Genomic DNA, 21,320 nt, shown 5'->3' with positions numbered 1-21,320 from the left:
ACTTCAATGTTGCTTATTTTAGGTTGTCTATCACATATGTGGAGGAGGGGAAAAATCAACGATATTAGGTAAATGTAAGAGCCTCTATTTAGGAACTGTGTCCTGTATTGACCTATATTAGGGTAGAAAAGACACTTTTTTTTTTTTTTTAAACTTTATTTATATCAGGTTAAAGTACACGTCATGAATAGAATGTTCATTGAATACAGCAAAGAACATTACATCTTATAACAGATAAAAATATCAATTAGTAGTAGTCTGAAATTAACAGAGTGCAGTTAAAATAAACACGAAGCCCCTGACGCGGTCGTGTTTCACTTGTACGCTTCCTCAGAGGGGTCTATTTAGGACTGAAACAATCCCGAAAGCTGCACAGACCCGCAAGTCCTCTTGAGAATGCTTAGCTGAAACTTGTAAAACAAATAACAAGAAACATAAATAATGTTGAGAGCACTCAGCTCCCCAACCTGACCAGCAAGGTATAATAGGCACCACGTGTCTGAAAAAGCCGCAAGACAAAAGATCTGAACCCAAGCAGGACCAGCCTGCAACCAGGGTCATAAAAGGGTCATAAATGCCAAGCTGGCTAAATCCGCCCTCAGAGAGGGAGGAAGAAAAAAACAGACAAACTTAAGACTAACGTGCCTCGAACAACTTCCGTAGAAGCAAACAGTGAGTATCGATCCCAGAGAAAGTTCCCGCAGGAAACCTAGTATGAAAAATAAAAATAAAATTCATCCTAACCGGATAAAATAAAATGACAGGCAACCCCAGGATTAACGCCCAAGAAGAACAGCAAAATCCGCAGGACCAGCCTAACGGAAAACCTGTTCTTCCAACAAAACTGGGAAGGATCTCGATAACAAGACATAAAGGAGATTACTTCATCCCCCCCATGTCTAACGAGGTGAGCCATTCGAAGAAGGAGACTGATGATTCCCATAACCAAGAAGGGTAGGGTCCCCAAACAGCTCAAAAAAATGTGTTAGTAGAACACGAAGGTGAGCCAGCCTGTAACGAAAGGCACAACACTCAGGAACAGCTACACCCGCAGGGAACTGCACATGCCCTCCTGTGGCCAAGAGACCTGGGGCAATCGGGCACAAACACAATCGCAAATAAACATCTGGACTTTGTAGACGCGCAAGCACCAAAAGTATGTAAAAGCAAAAACGTGCCACAACCTCCGGGAGGAACAATCCACCCTCCGTGGAGAAAAAAACATAACCTGGGTTACCAGCATGTGTAGTAGAAGGGAGCGGTAGGGAACTCGCCTCCCGGAGGACAGGGCCCCCCGAGGCGGATGGCTCAGCAGTCCCTTGAATCCTTGAGCCCGAGGAACAAGGCGCTCTAGAATGGCCTAAAGAACATAACTGACTGACCTGAGTCAATGGGGCCAATTCGCATTCGTCACAGGACGAAGAATCTGAATGTTGAACAATCTCAACATCAGTATCCTTCATAACTGGATAAAGGATACCAAAAAATTGACTAAATATAAAAAAAATTAAACGGCACCTGACACCCACAATGGCTGGGGCACTCACCACCTCCTATGAACCAGACATCAGTGGACTAGATTTCTCCGTCTCCACACAGTCAGGAATGCGGAAATGGGAGACAAGAACGTAAACACGCCCAGTCACAAGGTGAACCGTACAGTCCAAAAAAAGCGTGCCCGACCGTAAGGTTGCGTCACTTCGAAAGGCCGTTATGTTCCAAAAGTCACAGGCTCAGTTAATACTACACATAAGCAGATTGAATCACATAAACATGATTAAAAAAAACACTGTTCAATAATCCCCCTCAGGAGATATAAACCCTTGATTCCAAGATACTAAAGGAGTCCCACTGAGAACCTGTATTTTTCATTGTGAGTTTGCAGGAACAAATGAGTTCCAGTACAATCATGAAGAAGTAAAATTAAATGATTTTACCGGAATCTACGCCGTGGAACAGGAACACGGCCCTTCAAGTGTGACGGATAGTAGCTTCGCCTCTGCCATGGACTTGAGAAATCAGGCAGTGAAACGAAGTTAGACAACGTCGATTGCTTGTGGAGTTGTTAAAATGAGTTGGGATGGTTTCGCAGAAAGACTCTTCCTGCATCTCCGGACTCTAACTTTCATCCAAGCCCTCACTGAGAGACTGACAGGATTACTTAAAACTCCCATCCCATGTTGCAGACTACTACCCTCCATAAGAAATGAAAAAAAACTTCTGACACTTCTCTGCAAACCTCCTGGGACAAAAGGAAAAGAATGACTGGGGGATGAGTGAAGTGGGAGGAGTATTTAAGCCTTTGACTGGGGTGTCTTTGCCTCCTCCTGGTGGCTAGGTTCTTATTTCCCAAAAGTAATGAATGCATCTGTGGACTCTTTCCATTTATGAAAAAAAATATTGGCTAGTTTAAGAGCCTTAATTCTGTTCTGGACGTCCTCCAAAAGGAGTCTACAGAATTGGAATCAGACAAGGCAACGCACCAATAAGATGCCGCAATTGACACAGTGGCAATACAAACTTCCATGTAAGCCTCCAGCTTAGTCTACTACTTAGGCACTGTGCCATGATATTTAATGGAAACAGCGACAGGAAAAAAAAAAAATTCCCACATATGTTGTGCTAGTGTCAGAGCACACATTCTTCAGAACGCCGCTCCGTTCTCTATTGCCGGAGAACAAGGCGGGGAATACATTTCACAGAAAATTCAAAATGGGATCGCTCCGCTTTTGGTGAGAACAAAAGCATCGGCAAAGGAAATTAAGCGCACTAGACACGGCTGCAAAACAAAAGTACCCTTGCAGCACAAATAAAATAAATCAAGCAGCTCCGCTCACCAAGCAGTCGGTGTTGTAAACACCTGGAAGCCCCATAGGATTGGCGCCTCTAAGAAAAGAGCGCACCCTCCTAACAGTCCATGCAGGACCAGAGTGACTACCAAGAATCCCACCGCCAGCAATGCAGCTTAAAGGCAGCCAAGGGAAAAAGAATTAGCCATAATTATATCAGCGAATAAAATCTTAAACTGAGCCACTATAAAAGGTTAACTCCTTACTTGCCATGAAAGAGTTAAACCTTAAGTCTCCATGTCAAACATATGAAGTACCTGCCCACTGCCATTAAACATCCTTTTACTCATAAGGATTCAGTGCCCCACATTTAGTACAGATGGTCCATGACCCTTTCAGTGCCAGCCTTCTCCTAGAAGACAAAAAGGCACTTACCTGTACATCCAGCTGTCCGGCAGGAGGACAGATCAGTCGTTATGAAAGGACGCCACTCCTCACAGTGACCTGTGTAAGAAAGAACAAACAGAGTAAACCTACTCCGGCTTTCTATACTAGGGCAGCAAAATGTTAGGAAATCACAGTAAGGCCCACCTTACAAGTTCCTAACTGCTTTAAAGCCACCACTGCCCTACTGAAGAGACTAACGTGGAGTACGGCTAGACCCAATCTTGAAAGGAAAGATTAGAGCAAACCTACTCTGGCTTTCAAAATAATAAAATCTTGATTGAAGTGAAATAAATCCAATCTTCTTCAGACACCAAAACTTCTCCTCTTTCTTGCACCGAAGGCACAGAGAATGACTGGGTTTGTGGGAAGGGAAGTGATACTTAAAGGGACACTGAACCCAATTTTTTTCTTTTGTGATTCAGATAGAGCATGCTATTTTACTTTCTAATTTACTCCTACAATCAAATTGTCTTCATTCTCTTGGTATCTTTATTTGAAAAGCAAGAATTTAAGTTTAGATGCCAGCCCATTTTTGGTGAACAACCTGGGTTGTCCTTGCTGATTGGACAGCACCAATAAATATGTGCTGTCAAAGGTTCTGAACCAATAATTGGCTGGCTCCTTAGCTTAGATGCCTTCTTTTTCAAATTAAGATAGCAAGAGAACGAAGAAAAATTGATAATAGGAGTAAATTAGAAAGTTGCTTAAAATTGCATGCTCTATATGAATCACAAAAGACAAAATTTGGGTTCAGTGTCCCTTTAACAGTTTAACTGTGGTGCTCTTTGCCTTCTCCTGCTGGTCAGGAGTGATATTCCCAACACTAATTTATGAAGCCGTGGACTCACCATATCTTAGGAAAGAAAGAAACTTTATTGTCTTTATAAAAACATAGGTTTATTTACGCGTTTCAACGAACCAGTCTTTTTCAAAAGCAAGTTAAAAGGCAAAAGAAGGCAAAATCAATATCCACTTTCAAACCAAAACTGCAACCCCGATATCTGTATTAAGATATCAGGGTTGCAGCTTTTGTCTGAAAGTGGATATTGATTTGTGTATATGTACATGTTATATATTTCACTTAGTCTCCGTGAATATCCATCATTCATATAAATTCTAAGATTTTTCTAACACTATATCCTTCCAATGGCATGATTTGTATATGTATGTTATCTGAGGACTAATCTATCTTTTTCATAAGGTTGTATCATAAAGAGAGTTTGTTTTACTGTTTATTATGGGTACAAAAGGATGACGTTTTTGGGACTCTGCAATTGGAAGCCGACAACCATGTGATTTTCCAAGTCAGACTGGAACACCAGTAACAGATGATTGGTTGAATTCAACATGTGACTCATTCCGGACAGCTCTGACTTATTTGGGAACTGAAACTACAAACCTAACACAGAAGCGAAGACCGTATCCGGATTGGCTCACTAACATCATGTGACCTCCCAAATATGGCCTGATGTATTAGAGGACTAACTGACCTAAGCCTACTGAAATGGGAACTCTAAATTTGATTGGTCATTTCAAACTTTAGCTTGATGGGGATTGGTTAGTTTTATTTCTACCCGAAAGGGACGCTTAATGATAATTTTTATGAGATCTTTTCAGAAATTTGTTCTCTACTTAAGTTTTTTGTAGTTTGGATGTAACTTTTTATATTTTTTGATTGTTTTCAGTTGGAAATAAATTTAATTGGAAATGTGATTATTATGTGAAACCACCTTCCGTTAGACTGGAATCTGGTTATTGTACACAGTGTATTTAAAACCACCAGTATCTGCCACAATTTAAGATTACTTCTTTTGCCTTTTAACTTGCTCTTGAAAAAGACGACTGGTTTGTTGAAACGCGTAGAGCTTAATAAACCTATGTTTTTATAAAGACAATAAGGTTTCTTTTTTGTCATATAGTGGCGTCGTTGATACTGGATTTTTGATTCAGTGAGTATACTGCACTAATTTTTCTTTTGAGTGTATACAAACACAAAATTGGAGTCCTTTTATTTCAAGAGTCTTCTGGACTGATATTGAGTTGGTGGATTACACATTGGAACAAGCGCCCCTCTAACCAAACCATGTGAATTAAACCAACACTGTGCAACCTCTCAAGTCCCATTAACATAAAAATCTTACGGTGACAACTTACTAGCCATTCTACCTAATAGACTTTTTTAAATTACTTTTTTAAATTACATTTTTAAATTACATTTTTAAGTTTTAAATTTTTTCCCTTCCCCCTGGGTATATGTGGGAGACTATTACACAGAAGAGTGTGTGAGATTTCACGCATGTTCTGCTGGACCCAGAGACTGAATTGTGGGAATGCGTTCGAAAAGTGTAGAGGCCCATAAAAAGATCATGCACAATCCTGCTTGCATGAATGGTACTGGTGCACAGCTCACATAATTTATAACAAACATTTATATTACTTGGATTTATTTTCTGTGCCCAGGGAAAAACATTTTTTTGTATACATGATGACTTTTCCTATGTATCCTCCAGGCAAGGCACAGATTTCATGCATATCTAGAACAGCTCACAGAGGCGAGCAAGGGTACCATTACTGCACAATAGGCATTGTCAATCATGGTGTGAGAAAGTGAATAGGGCTGTCTAGACACATAGTAGAAATGAGAAAATGAAATTTGTTTAAAAGGAAGGTAATTATGTAAAAGTTTTGTTGACTCTCTCTTACGTTTTGCTCTAATTTCATTCGTTTATATGTATTCTACTTTTCAGCCTACTTCACAAAAACAGAATTAAATGGTTCTTAAAGCAAAAGTAGTAGGGATACCACCTTTAGTTTAAGCCAAACCTGGATACTTGCACTGTGCACAGTACACTGTATAATAGCACATAAATACTAGGGGGTAGTGTATCAGCGCTAATCTGTTAGACCTATATAGAAAACACACAAACAAAAAGCTATATCTCCTTAAATATCTATAGACTGAGGGGGTTAAACTTAAATCTATTTTTAGATATAAGGCAAGATTATTGTGGCGCCACCCAGCGGCTAAATCTATATAGGATTAACTGAGATAATAAATAAATTGTATTCCAAAGATTTATATTAAACCATAGCTTAAAATAGGCTAATGGGGAAAAAAGAAAAAAATATATATGTATATATAGACTCAAAAGGGGTCTGAATTTGTATATTATGGGATGGGCCTGGAGAAGACTGGGATATAGGTGCCCAAAATTCATAAAATTAGAAAAAATCTGATCTCGTATATCAAGTGCTGTGAGTATGTGAAAAACAGGAAACAGTATATGTAATATATAATATAACAACCTATCTAATAAAAGTGTAGTATCATATATACTCAATGCTAATTTAAATCTAAAAAATTCTTTATATTCCGTATAAAAATAAAATAAAAGTTTATACACATGCACAAAAAAAACAATATAAAACAATGTTGCTGTTAACAGCGGTGATACAGTTACCCTTTTCTCATTCGGGGTTACTATATTAATTCAATCTGAGAGATCCATCAAGGGATCCGTAGTTTGCTTGCAATTTGCTTGAAAGCGGCGAGAAAAGAAAAAGAACCGGAATACCTCTGGGTTGAGAAAAGACAAGTCCACTGAAGATTTGTATTACGGAAAGAACACGTCAAGGAAGGAGGACGAGAAAGCTTCATAAGGACACGATAATCCATCTACCAGCACCAAGTTTATGGTGAAAATCGGAGAAAGACATTTTCCCTTTTCATCTGTGGACTCAGATTGAATTAATATAGTAACCCCGAATGAGAAAAGGGTAACTGTATCACCGCTGTTAACAGCAACATTGTTTTATATTGTGCATGTGCATATTGTAATTTTTTATCGATCTGTGTATAAACTTTTATTTTATTTTTATACGGAATATAAATAATTTTTTAGATTAAATTAGCATTGAGTATATATATATATATATATATATATATATATATATATATATATATATATATATGTGATACTACACTTTTATTAGATAGGTTGTTATATTATATATTACATATACTATTTCCTGTTTTTCACATACTCACAGCACTTGATATACGAGATCAGATTTTTTCTAACTTTGTGAATTTTGGGCACCTATATCCCAGTCATCTCCAGGCCCATCCCATAATATACAAATTCAGACCCTTTTTGAGTCTATATATACATATATATTTTTTATTTTTTCCCATTAGCCTATTTTAAGCTATGGTTTAATATAAATCTTTGGAATACAATTTATTTGTTATCTCAGTTAATCCTATATAGATTTAGCCGCTGGGTGGTGCCACAATAATCTTGCCTTATATCTAAAACTAGATTTAAGTTTAACCCCCTCATAATAGCACATAAACCCAAACACACACAAATATTCACTCTCTCACACCCACAAAGACACCAACACACACAGACACACACTCTCTCTCTCTCTCTCTCTCTCAAACACTATCATACAGATTCTCTCTTACGCACACACAACACTGGAAAACACATGTGTAGCAGAGAAAAAACACACCTTGCAAGTCTGCACCGTCATCCACATCAGAAATGAATTCTGGGCTTGTCCCATACACCTCTGCAAACAAGGAATCATTGTTACGTTCCATCTGTTCCTGTTCTAAACGTGTCCTAGGTGTGCTAAAGTGAAAGAAACAGAAATTGTGCATCAGTTCAAGTAGGCAATTACAAAACACACACATACATATACATATATATATATATATATACATATATATATATATATATACACACACACACATACATACATACACACACACACACACACAGTGGATATAAAAAGTCTACACACCCTTGTTAAAATGTCATGTTTCTGTGATGTAAAAAAATGAGACAAAGATAAATCATTTCAGAACTTTTTCCACCTTTAATGTGACCTATAAACTGTACAATTTGATTGAAATGGTTCGCAGAGAGCTTCCAAAGCATCAGAGGGATCTCATTGTTAAAAGGTATCAGTCAGGAGAAGGGTACAAAAGAATTTCCAAGGCATTAGATATACCATGGAACACAGTGAAGACAGTCATCAAGTGGAGAAAATATGGCGCAACAGTGACATTACCAAGAACTGGACGTCCCTCAAAAATTGATGAAAAGACGAGAAGAAAACTGGTCTGGGAGGCTGCCAAGAGGCCTACAGCACCATTAAAGGAGCTGCAGGAATATCTGGCTGTGTGGTACATGTGACAACAATCGCCCGTATTCTTCATATGTCTGGGCTATGGGGTAGAGTGGCAAGACGGAAGCCTTTGCTTACGAGAAAAAAAACATCCAAGCCCAGCTAAATTTTGCAAAAACACATCTAAAGTCTCCCAAAAGCATGTCATAAAAGGTGTTCTGGTTTGATGAAACCAAGATTAAACTTTTTGGCCATAATTCCAAAAGATATGTTCGGCGCAAAAACAACACTGCATATAACCAAAAGAACACCATACCCACAGTGAAGCATTTTGGTGGCAGCATCATGCTTTGGGTCTGTTTTTCTTCAGCTGGAACTGGGGTCTTAGTCAAGGTAGAGGGAATTATGAACAGTTCCAAATACCAGACAATATTGGCACAAAACCTTCAGGCTTCTGCTAAAAAGCTGAACATGAAGAGGAACTTCATCTTTCAGCATGACAACGCCCCAAAGCATACATCCAAATCAACAAAGGAATGGCTTCACCAGAAGAAGATTAAAGTTTTGGAATGGCCCAGTCAGAGCCCAGACCTGAATCCAATCGAAAATCTGTGGGGTGATCTTAAGTTGGCTGTGCACAAGAGATGCCCTCACAATCTGACAGATTTGGAGTGTTTTTGCAAAGAAGAGAGGGCAAATCTTGCCAAGTCAAGATGTGCCATGCTGAAAAACTCATACTCAAAAAGACTGAGTGCTGTAATAAAATCAAAGGGTGCTTCAACAAAGTATTAGTTTAAGGGTGTGCACACTTATACAACCATATTATTTCTACTTCCCTCCACCTAAAAGATTTTAGTTTGTTTTGCAATTGAGTTATACAGTTTATAGGTCACATTAAAGGTGGAAAAAGTTGTGAAATTATTTATCTTTGTCTAATTTTTTTACATCACAGAAACATGACATTTTAACAAGGGTGTGTAGACTTTTTATATCCACTGTGTATATGTATACACACACATAAACACACATATACAGTATATATATGCCAAAAATAAAAAACATCTAAATGAGATTGTTTGTAGAACGTGTATCTTTATTTACTGTACCCCCTGCATAGCGCTGCAAAACCTGTTCGCTCATATTATTATTATTCAGAATTATAGTCAATTATTTTTAGATGCATGATTAGCTCAGTATATATTATTTTTAGGGTTTACAATTTAGAATTAGGTAGCATTCAATGCACCTTATCCCTATTAATCTAGCAATCAATCACTATTGTTTTTTTACAGTACTTCCTGGGTAATGGTTTGTCACTATAACTTTACACTGAATAGACATCTCTTTTTTACAGCAGAAGAATAACTGATACAAAAATACCCTGTGACCCTCCCACTAGAGAACACGGAATACCTTACCTGCTTTCAGTGGGTTCAGTGTTTACAATCAGTTCTGGAGTGGAGTTGATGATGTCATCAACCACAGATGGTTTCTCAGATTCTGAAGGTTCTACAAATAACACACGCACATACTTGAAAATAATATAATCTGCATATCAGGAGCAGCTACACACATTACATATACAATGATAAACTGAATTCAAACAGTGTGACAGTAAAAGTTCACAGCTGTCATGTCCCACAATCACTCTGTCCAGTTTCTAGCAACGCTTGCAGTTTTGAAGTATGGCTCAGCAGATCAGCGACGCTGCTCTGATACAATCTGCATTCCCCTTGGGCCCAAATGTTTAAATACCAGCACTACACGTCATAAAGAAGGTTGTGAGAAAAATGAATGTATGCTAAATACATAATTCTAAATGAAAAAAAAATTTAAGGGGTCGTGGAAATCAAAATGAAGCTTATACAGACGTTATACAGACCCTGCAAATAAAAATAAAAAATCCCAAGTAACTTTTATTATCAGACTTAACTGTTTTCTTTTGTTATCCATTGTTAATAAAAATTTAGCTCCTTTGTATTTAATTTAAAGGGATTGCAACTTTGAGAAAACTGGGAAGACTTAGTGAGTTTTTTTCTCTCTCCTTTCTAAATACATTTAAAGGGCTATGATACCCAACTGTTGAAGCACTTGAAAGTGCTATAGCAAAGCTGTAAAAAGCTGACTAGAAAATATCACCTGAACATCTCTATGTAAAAAAAAACATAATTTATGTAAGAACTTACCTGATAAATTAATTTCTTTCATATTGGCAAGAGTCCATGAGCTAGTGACGTATGGGATATACAATCCTACCAGGACGGGCAAAGTTTCCCAAACCTCAAAATGCCTCACAACACCCACAATTCAGTGGGGTGTTAAAGAAAGGAGTAAAAAGCATCAACAAAGGAATTTGGAAATAACAGAATTTATGCTTATCTGATAAATTTCTTTCTCTTACGGTGTAACCGGTCCACGGCTTCATCCTTACTTGTGGGATATTCTCAATCCCTACAGGAAGTGGCAAAGAGAGCACACAGCAGAGCTGTCCATATAGCTCCCCTCAGGCTCCGCCCCCCAGTCATTCGACCAACGGTTAGGAGAAAAAGGAGAACCATAGGGTGCAGTGGTGACTGTAGTTTACAAAAATAAATTTAAACCTGACTAAAATTGCCAGGGTGGGCCGTGGACCGGATACACCGTAAGAGAAAGAAATTTATCAGGTAAGCATAAATTCTGTTTTCTCTTACATTGGTGTATCCGGTCCACGGCTTCATCCTTACTTGTGGGAACCAATACCAAAGCTTATGGACACGGATGAAGGGAGGAAAACAGTCAGGTAACCTAAACGGAAGGCACCACTGTTTGTAAAACCTTTCTCCCAAAAATAGCCTCCGAAGAAGCAAAAGTATCGAATTTGTAAAATTTAGCAAATGTATGCAGTGAAGACCAAGTCGCTGCCTTACAGATCTGTTCGACAGAAGCCTCATTCTTGAAAGCCCATGTGGAAGCCACAGCTCTAGTGGAATGAGCTGTAATTCGTTCAGGAGGCTGCCTTCCAGCAGTCTCATAAGCCAACCGGATGATGCTTTTCAGACAGAAAGACAGAGAGGTCGCAGTCGCCTTTTGACTTCTCCTCTTGCCAGAATAGACGACAAACAAGGACGATGTTTGTCTGAAGTCTTTAGTTGCTTTTAGATAAAACTTTAAAGCATGAACCACATCAAGATTGTGTAACAGACGTTCCTTGTTAGAAACTGGATTAGGACACAGAGAAGGAACAACTATTTCCTGGTTAATATTCTTATTGGAAACCACTTTTGAGAGGTTTGGTACGCTAAACAACCTTATCTGTATGGAACACCAGATAGGGTGAATTACACTGCAAAGCAGACAATTCAGAAACTCTTCTAGCAGAAGAAATAGCTACCAAAAACAAAACCTTCCAAGATAGTAACTTAATATCTATGGAATGTAGAGGTTCAAACGGAACCCCTTGAAGAACTGAAAGAACTAAATTTAGACTCCATGGAGAAGCCACAGGTCTGTAGACAGGCTTGATTCTGACTAAGGCCTGTACAAACGCCTGAAAATCTGGCACGGCTGCCAGACGCTTATGCAACAGAACGGACAAAGCAGATATCTGTCCCTTTAGAGAACTAGCTGCCAACCCTTTCTCCAATCCTTCTTGGAGAAAGGATAGTAAACTTGGAATCCTAATCTTACTCCATGAGTAACCCTTGGATTCGCACCAACAAAGATATTTCCGCCATATCTTATGGTAAATTTTCCTGGTAACAGGCTTTCTAGCCTGGATCAGAGTATCTATAACTGATTCAGAGAACTCACGCTTAGCTAGAATTAAGCGTTCAATCTCCAAGCAGTCAGTTGCAGAGAAACTAGGTTTGGATGCTTGAATGGACCTTGGATTAGAAGGTCCTGTCTCAAAGGTAGCTTCCATGGTGGAGCCGATGACATATCCACCAGGTCTGCATACCAAGTCCTGCGTTGCCACGCAGGAGCCATCAGAATTACCGAAGCCTTCTCCTGCTTGATTCTGGCTACTAGCCGAGGGAGAAGAGGAAACGGTGGAAAGACATAAACTAGATTGAACGACCAAAGCGCCACTAAGGCATCTACCAATGTCGCCTTGGGATCCCTGGACCTGGACCCGTAACGTGGAACCTTGGAGTTCTGGCGTGACGCCATCAGATACAGATCTGGAAAGCCCCATAGTTGGGTTAACTGGGCAAAAACCTCCAGGTGGAGTTCCCACTCCCCCGGATGGAAAGTCCGACGACTCAGATAATCCGCCTCCCAGTTGTCCACTCCTGGGATGTGAATTGCGGATAGATGGCAGGAGTGATCCTATGCCCATTTGATGATCTTGGATACCTCCCTCATCGCCATTGAACTCTTTGTTCCTCCCTGATGATTGATGTATGCTACAGTCGTGATGTTGTCCGACTGAAATCTGATGAATTTGGCCTCCGCTAGCTGAGCCTAGGCATGGAGCGCATTGAATATCGCTCTCAATTCCAAAATGTTTATCGGGAGAAGAGATTCTTCCAGAGACCATAGACCCTGAGCTTTCAGGGAGTCCCAGACCGCACCCCAGCCTAAGAGGCTGGCGTCGGTCGTGACAATGATCCACTCCGGTCTGCGGAAACTCATTCCCTGAGACAGGTGATCCTGAGATAACCACCAGAGGAGTGAGTCTCTGGTTTTCTGGTCCATTTGTATCTGGGGAGACAAATCTGCATAATCCCCATTCCCCTGTTTGAGCATGCACAGTTGCAGTGGTCTTAGATGGATTAGAGCAAAAGGGACCACGTCCATTGCCGCAACTATTAGCCCTATTACCTCCATGCACTGAGCCACAGAAGGCTGAGGAATGGCATGAAGAACTCGACAAGTGTTCGAAAGTTTTGACTTCCTGACCTCCGTCAGAAAGATTTTCATTTCTACCGAGTCTATTATTGTTCCCAGAAAGGGAACCCTTGTGAACGGGGACAGAGAACTTTTTTCTACGTTCACCTTCCACCCGTGAGACCTTAGAAAGGCCAGAACAATGTCCGTATGAGCCTTTGCTCTGTGAAAGGATGACGCTTATATTAGGATGTCGTCTAGGTAAGGTGCTACTGCAATGCCCCTTGGTCTTAGTACCGCTAGAAGGGACCCTAGCAACATTGTGAAAATTCTGGGAGCAGTGGCCAATCCGAAGGAAAGAGCCACAAACTGGTAATGCTTGTCCAGAAAGGCGAACCTCAGGAACTGATGGTGATCTTTGTGGATAGGAATATGCAGGTACGCATCCTTTAAATCCACGGTAGTCATATATTGGCCCTCCTGGATTATTGGTAAGATTGTCCGAATGGTTTCCATTTTGAATGATGGAACTCTGAGGAATTTGTTTAGGATCTTTAAGTCCAGGATTGGCCTGAAAGTTCCTTCCTTTTTGGGAACTACAAACAGGTTTGAGTAAAAACCCAGTCCTTGTTCTGTCGTTGGAACTGGGTGTATCACTCCCATTTTTATAAGGTCTTCTACGCAGCGTAAGAATGCCTGTCTCTTTGTCTGGTCTAAAGACAAGCGAGAAATGTGGAACCTTCCCCTAGGAGGAAGGTCCTTGAATTCCAGAAGATACCCCTGAGCAACAATTTCTAGCGCCCAGGGATCTGGAACATCTCTTGCCCAAGCCTGAGCAAAGAGAGAAAGTCTGCCCCCTACTAGATCCGGTCCCGGATCGGGGGCTACCCTTTCATGCTGTCTTGGTAGCAGCAGCAGGCTTTACCCTGCAAGGGTTTCCCTTTTTTTTTGGGCTGGGAAGCGTTACCCTCTTGCTTAGCGGCTGTAGAGGTTGAAACAGGTCCGTTCCTGAAATTGCGAAAGGAACGAAAATTAACCTTGTTTTTAGCTTTGAAGGGTCTATCTTGTGGAAGGGCATGGCCCTTTCCCCCAGTGATATCTGAAATAATCTCTTTCAACTCTGGCCCGAATAGGGTCTTACCCTTGAAAGGAATATTAAGCAATTTTGTTTTGGACAACACGTCCGCCGACCATGATTTTAGCCAAAGCGCTCTGCGCGCCACAATGGCAAAACCAGAATTTTTCGCCGCTAATTTATCTAACTGAAAAGCGGCATCAGTGATGAAAGAATTAGCCAACTTCAGGGCGTGAATTCTGTCCATGACCTCATCATAAGAAGTCTCCTTTTGGAGCGAGTTTTCCAGTTCCTCAAACCAAAAAGCCGCTGCAGTGGTTACAGGAATAATGCAAGAAATTGGTTGAAGAAGGAAACCTTGTTGAACAAATATTCTCTTAAGTAAACCTTCTAATTTTTTATCCATAGGATCTTTGAAAGCGCAACTGTCTTCTATTGGTATAGTCGTGCGCTTGGCTAGTGTTGAAACTGCCCCCTCTACCTTAGGGACCGTCTGCCACGCGTCCCTTCTAGGGTCAACAATGGGGAACATTTTCTTAAATATAGGAGGGGGAACGAAGGGTACACCTGGTCTCTCCCACTCCCTAGTCACGATATCCGCCACCCTCTTAGGGATCGGAAACGCGTCAGTGTGTACTGGGACCTCTAAGAATTTGTCCATTTTACACAATTTTTCTGGGACCACCAAGGGGTCACAATCATCTAGTGTAGCCAGGACCTCCTTAAGCAGGGCGCGAAGGTGTTCTAGCTTAAAATTAAATGCTATGGTATCTGGCTCTGCCTGCTGAGAAACTTTTCCTGTGTCAGAAATTTCTCCCTCAGACAGGCCCTCCCTCACCGCCAAGTCAGATTGTTGTGAGGGCACTACAGATAAATTATCCAATGCATCTGATTGCTCATTCTCTGTATTTAAAACTGAGCTATCGCGCTTCCTTGGAAATGCTGGCAGTTTGGATAAAAATGCTGCAAGAGAATTATCCATTACTGCTGCTAACTGTTGCAAATAGGGATCGATGCGCTAGAAGTACTGGGCATCGCTTGCGCGGGAATAGCTGGTGTCGACACAGGAGGAGAGAGTACTATCCTCACTACCCTCTGCTAAAGAATCATCTTGGGCTACATTTTTAAGTGTCACTGCATGGTCCTTAAACTGCTTAGACGCTATAGCACACTTTAAACACAAATGCAATGGGGGTACCGCCATGGCTTTTAAACACACAGAAAAAAGGCTATCTGAAGGCTCAGACATGTTTGACAGACTTAGACAGCACTATAATGCAAGAAAAAATACTTTTTGAAAAAACGTTACTGTGTCTTTAAATAATAAAAAGCACACACTTTTTTACCAAAACATCAAAGAAACATCTGATCTTAATGAAATTTTCACCACATAATCCTAATGCTTTGGAATGATTGCACACACATTTTCAAATCAATTAACCCCTTATTGCCCAAACCGGAGCTAAAGAGAGTAGTCAACCGGTTGTAAACACTACAGCACTATGCCACAGCCTCTACTGTGGCTTTTACCTTCCTTAGGGATTATTTGAAGAAGAAATAAGCCTCTCTGAAGTCCTCTCTGAGGTCTCTGGACTCTACACGTGAAGCTGCATGAACTGTCTAGCAAAAACAACTGCGCAACTGAGGCGCGAAAATGAGGCCCCCTCCCTCTTCGTTCCAGAGTGATGGGGCCTCTGAGAAAGATTAAGTGTCTAATAAAGTGCCAGGCGAATACAAAACCCCATAAGTGTTTTATCAGTCTAAAAACACCAGATTCAATATGAAATCATGCTAATAAAGCAATCGATTGAGCCCAAAATAGTGTCCACCAGTATTTAAGCCCTTAATCTAAGCCATCCTTCTATACTGAGTCTGAGAAAATGGCTTACCTTCCCCCATGGGGATTCCTGTCAGTCTTCTAGCATTACTGGGTCTTGTTAGAAAAATGACTGATCATACCTGAAGCAGTTAAGCCTGCAAACTGTTCCCCCCAACTGAAGTTCTCCGGTATTCAACAGTCCTGCGTGGGAACAGCAATGGATTTTAGTTACTGGTGCTAAAATCATATTCCTCTCAGCAGAAATCTTCATCACTTTCTGCCTCAGAGTAAATAGTACAAACCGGCACTATTTTAAAATAACAAACTTTTGATTGAAGAAATAAAAACTACAAATCTAACACCACAAACTCTTTACCCTCCCGTGGAGATGCTACTTGTTAGAGCGGCAAAGAGAATGACTGGGGGGGCGGAGCCTGAGGGGAGCTATATGGACAGCTCTGCTGTGTGCTCTCTTTGCCACTTCCTGTAGGGATTGAGAATATCCCACAAGTAAGGATGAAGCCGTGGACCGGATACACCAATGTAAGAGAAAATTGTGCTTTATACAAAAAATCATAACCACCATAACCATAAAAATGGTGGGCCTCATGGACTCTTGCCAATATGAAAGAAATTAATTTATCAGGTAAGTTCTTACATAAATTATGTTTTCTTTCATGTAATTGGCAAGAGTCCATGAGCTAGTGATGTATGGATAGCAATACAAAAGATGTGGAACTCCACGCAAAACTCACTAGAGAGGGAGGGATAAAAAATAAAAACAGCCATTTCCGCTGAAAAAAATTAATCCACAACCCAAATCATAAGTTTAGTCTCATAATTGAAAAGAAAAAAACTTAAATTAGAAGCAGAAGAATCAAACTGAAACAGCTGCCTGAAGAACTTTACTACCAAAAACTGCTTCCGAAGAAGCAAATACATCAAAATGGTAGAATTTAGTAAAAGTATGCAAAGAAGACCACGTTGCTGCTTTGCAAATCTGATCAACTGAAGCTTCATTCTTAAAAGCCCAAGAAGTGGAAACAAATCTAGTAGAATGAGCTGTAATTCTCTGAGGCGGGGTCTTACCCAACTCCAAATAAGCTTGATGAATCAAAAGCTTTAACCATGATGACAAAGAAACAGCAGAAGCCTTCTGACCTTTCCTGGAACCAGAAAAGATAACAAATAGACTAGAAGTCTTCCTGAAATCTTTAGTAGCTTCAACATAATATTTCAGAGCTCTCACCACATCCAAAGAATGTAAAGATCTCTCCAAAGAATTCTTAGGATTAGGACACAAAGAAGGGACAACAATTTTTCTATCAATGATGTTAGAATTCACAACCTTAGGTAAGAATTTAAATGAAGTCTGCAAAACTGCTTTATCCTGATGAAAAATTAGAAAAGGAGATTCACAAGAGAGGGAGCAGATAATTCAGAAACTCTTCTAGCAGAAGAGATGGCCAAAAGGAACAACACTTTCCAAGAAAGTAGTGTAATGTCCAAAGAATGCATAGGCTCAAATGGAAGAGCCTGTAAAGCCTTCAAAACCAAATTAAGACTCCAAGGAGGAGAGATTGATTTAATGACAGGCTTGATACGAACCAAAGCCTGTACAAAACAGTGAATATCAGGAAGTTTAGCAATTTTTCTGTGGAATAAAACAGAAAGAGCAGAGATTTGTCCTTTCAAGTAACTTGCAGATAAACCTTTATCCAAAACATCCTGAAGAAACTATAAAATTCTAGGAATCCTAAAAGGATACCAAGAAAATTTATGAGAAGAACACCATGAAATGTAAGTCTTCCAAACACAATAATAAATCTTTCTAGAAACAGATTTACCAGCCTGTAACATAGTATTAATCACTGAGTCAGAGAAACCTCTATGACTAAGCACTAAGCGTTCAATTTCCATACCTTCAAATTTAATGATTTGAGATCCTGATGGAAAAACAGGCCTTGAGATAGAAGGTCTGGCCTTAAGGGAAGTGGCCAAGGTTGGCAACTGGATATCCGAACAAGATCCGCATACCAAAACCTGTGAGGCCATGCTGGAGCCACCAGCAGCACAAACGATTGCTCCATGATGATTTTCAAGATTACTCTTGGAAGAAGAACTAGAGGCGGGAAAATATAAGCAGATTGATAACACCAAGGAAGTGTCAATGCATCCACTGCTTCCGTCTGAGGATCCCTGAACCTGGACAGGTACCTGGGAAGTTTCTTGTTTAGATGAGATGCCATCAGATCTGTTTCTGGAAGCCCCCACATCTGAACAATTTGAGAAAACACATCTGGGTGGAGAGACCATTCTCCCAGATGTAAAGTCTGACGGCTGAGATAATCCGCTTCCCAATTGTCTATACCTGGGATATGAACCGCAGAAATTAGACAAGAGCTGGATTCCGCCCAAACAAGTATCTGGGATACTTCTTTCATAGCTTGAGGACTGTGAGTCCCACCCTGATGATTGACATATGCCACAGTTGTGACATTGTCTGAAAACAAATGAACGGTTCTCTCTTCAACAGAGGCCAAAACTGAAGAGCCCTGAGAATCGCATGGAGTTCCAAAATATTGATTGGTAATCTCGCCTCTTGAGATTTCCAAACTCCTTGTGCTGTCAGAGATCCCTAAACAGCTCCCCAACCTGAAAGACTCACATCTGTAGTGATCACAGTCCAGGTTGGAAAAACGAAAGAGGCCCCTAGTATTATACGATGGTGATCTAACCACCAAGTCAGAGAAAGTTGAACATTGGGATTTAAGAATATCAATTGTGATATCCTTGTATAATCCCTGCACCATTGGTTCAGCATACAAAGCTGGAGAGGTCTCATATGAAAACGAGCAAAGGGGATCGCGTCCAATGCTGCAGTCATAAGACCTAAAACTTCCATGCACAAAGCTACCTAAGGGAATGATTGAGACTGAAGGTTTCGACAAGCTGAAACCAATTTCAGACGTCTCTTTTCTGTTAGAGACAAAGTCATGGACACTGAATCTATTTGGAAACCCAAAAAGGTTACCATTGTCTGAGGAATCAAGGAACTCTTTGGTAAATTGATCCTCCAACCATGTCTTTGAAGAAACAACACAAGTTGATTTGTATAAGATTCTGCAGAACGTAAAGACTGAGCAAGTACCAAGATATCGTCCAAATAAGGAAACACTGCAATACCCCGCTCTCTGATTACAGAGAGTAGGACACCGAGAACCTTAGAAAATATTCTTGGAGCTGTCGCTAGGCCAAAAGGAAGAGCAACAAACTGGTAATGCTTATCTAGAAAAGAGAATCTCAGGAACCGATAGTGATCCGGATGAATCGGAATATGAAGATATGCATCCTGTAAGTCTATTGTGGACATATAATGCCCTTGCTGAACAAAAAGGCAGAATAGTCCTTATAGTCACCATTTTGAAAGTTGGTACTCTTACATATCGATTCAAAATCTTTAGATCCAGAACTGGTCTGAATTCATTTTCTTTCTTTGGGACAATGAATAGATTTGAAAAAAAAAACAGACCCTGTTCCTGAAACAGAACTGGCATGATTACCCCTGATAACTCCAGGTCTGAAATACACTTCAGGAAAGCCTGAGCCTTTACTGGGTTCGCTGGAATGCGTGAGAAAAAAAATCTCCTCACAGGCGGTCTTACTTTGAAACCTATTCTGTACCCGAGAGACAATACTCTGAATCCAATGATTTTGGACTGAATTGATCCAAACATCTTTGAAAAATTTTAATCTGCCCCCTACCAGCTGAGCTGGAATGAGGGCCGCACCCTCATTCGGACTTGGGGGTTGGCTTTGATCTCTTAAATGGCTTGGATTTATTCCAATTTGAGGAAGACTTCCAATTGGAAACAGATTCCTTTGGGGAAGGATTAGATTTATGTTCCTTATTATGTCGAAAGAAACAAAAACGGTTAGAAGCTTTAGATTTACCCTTTCGGTTTTTTATCCTGAGGCAAAAAGACTCCTTTCCCCCCAGTGACAGTTGAAATTATTGAATCCAACTGAGAACCAAATAATTTATTACCTTGTAAAGAAAGAGACAGCAATCTGGACTTAGAAGTCATATCAGCATTCCAAGATTTAAGCCATAAAGCTCTTCTAGATAAAATAGCTAAAGACATATATCCAACATCAATTTTGACGATATCAAAAATGGCATCACAAATGAAATTATTAGCATGTTGAATTAATTTAACAATGCTAGACAAATCATGATCCGATACTTGTTGCGTTAAAGTTTCCAACCAAAAAGTTGAAGCAGCTGCAACATCAGCCAAAGAAATTGCAGGCCTAAGAAGATGACCTGAATATAAATAAGCCTTTCTTAGATAAGATTCAAGTTCCCTATCTAATGGATATTTAAAAGAAGTACTACGCTTAGCAAGAGTAGAGATAGCCCCATCAACTTTGGGGATCTTTTCCCAAAACTACAATCTAATAGTTGGCAAAGGATAAAATTTGTTAAACCTTGAAGAAGGTATAAAAGAAGTACCAGGCCTATTCCATTCCTTAGAAATCATATCTGAAATAGCATCGGAAACTGGAAAAACCTCTGGAATAACCACAGGAGGTTTATAAACAGAATTTAAATGTTTACTAGTTTTAATAAAGAGGATTAGTTTCCTCCATATCTAATGTAATCAACACTTCTTTTAATAAAGAACGAATATACTCCATTTTAAATAAATAAGAGGATTTGTCAGTGTCAATATCTGAGGCAGGATCTTCTGAATCAGATAGATCCTTATCAGAGAAAGATAAATCAGTATGTTGCCGGTCATTTGAAATTTCATCAACTTTATGAGAAGTTTTAGAAGACCTTTTACGTTTATTAGAAGGCATAATGGCAGACAAAGCCTTCTGAATAGAATCAGAAATACATTCTTTTAAAAAGGTATATCTTGTGCATTAGATGTTAAAGGAACAGCAACAGGTAATGAACTACTACTGATGGAAACATTTTCTGCATGTAAAAGTTTATCATGACAACTATTACAAACCACAGCTGGAGGTATAATCTCCACAAGTTTACAACAAATGCACCTAGCTTTGGTAGAACCGTCATCATGCAGCAGGGATCCAGCAGTAAATTCTGAGACAAGATCAGATTGAGACATCTTGCAAATGTAAGAGAAAAAAACAACATTTAAAGAAAAATTATCTATTTCCTTATATGGCAGTTTCAGGAATGGGAAAAAATGCAAACAGCATAGCCCTC

General features: G+C 39.9%; 1 protein-coding gene across 1 annotated transcript in view; it reads right to left on the bottom strand.

The window, feature by feature from the left end:
- The window catches only part of LOC128638588 (C-Jun-amino-terminal kinase-interacting protein 4-like), a 297,523-nt gene that overhangs the window by 178,094 nt on the left and 98,109 nt on the right, over positions 1-21,320 (bottom strand). Inside the window, 2 exon segments of the mRNA XM_053690636.1 lie at positions 7,755-7,876; positions 9,794-9,884. Of these exon segments, the coding sequence (XP_053546611.1) occupies positions 7,755-7,876; positions 9,794-9,884 (213 nt within the window).

This window comes from Bombina bombina, chromosome 8 (assembly GCF_027579735.1).
Source record: "Bombina bombina isolate aBomBom1 chromosome 8, aBomBom1.pri, whole genome shotgun sequence".
Taxonomy (NCBI): domain Eukaryota; kingdom Metazoa; phylum Chordata; class Amphibia; order Anura; family Bombinatoridae; genus Bombina; species Bombina bombina.
This window is presented reverse-complemented; position numbering and strand designations above follow the sequence as displayed.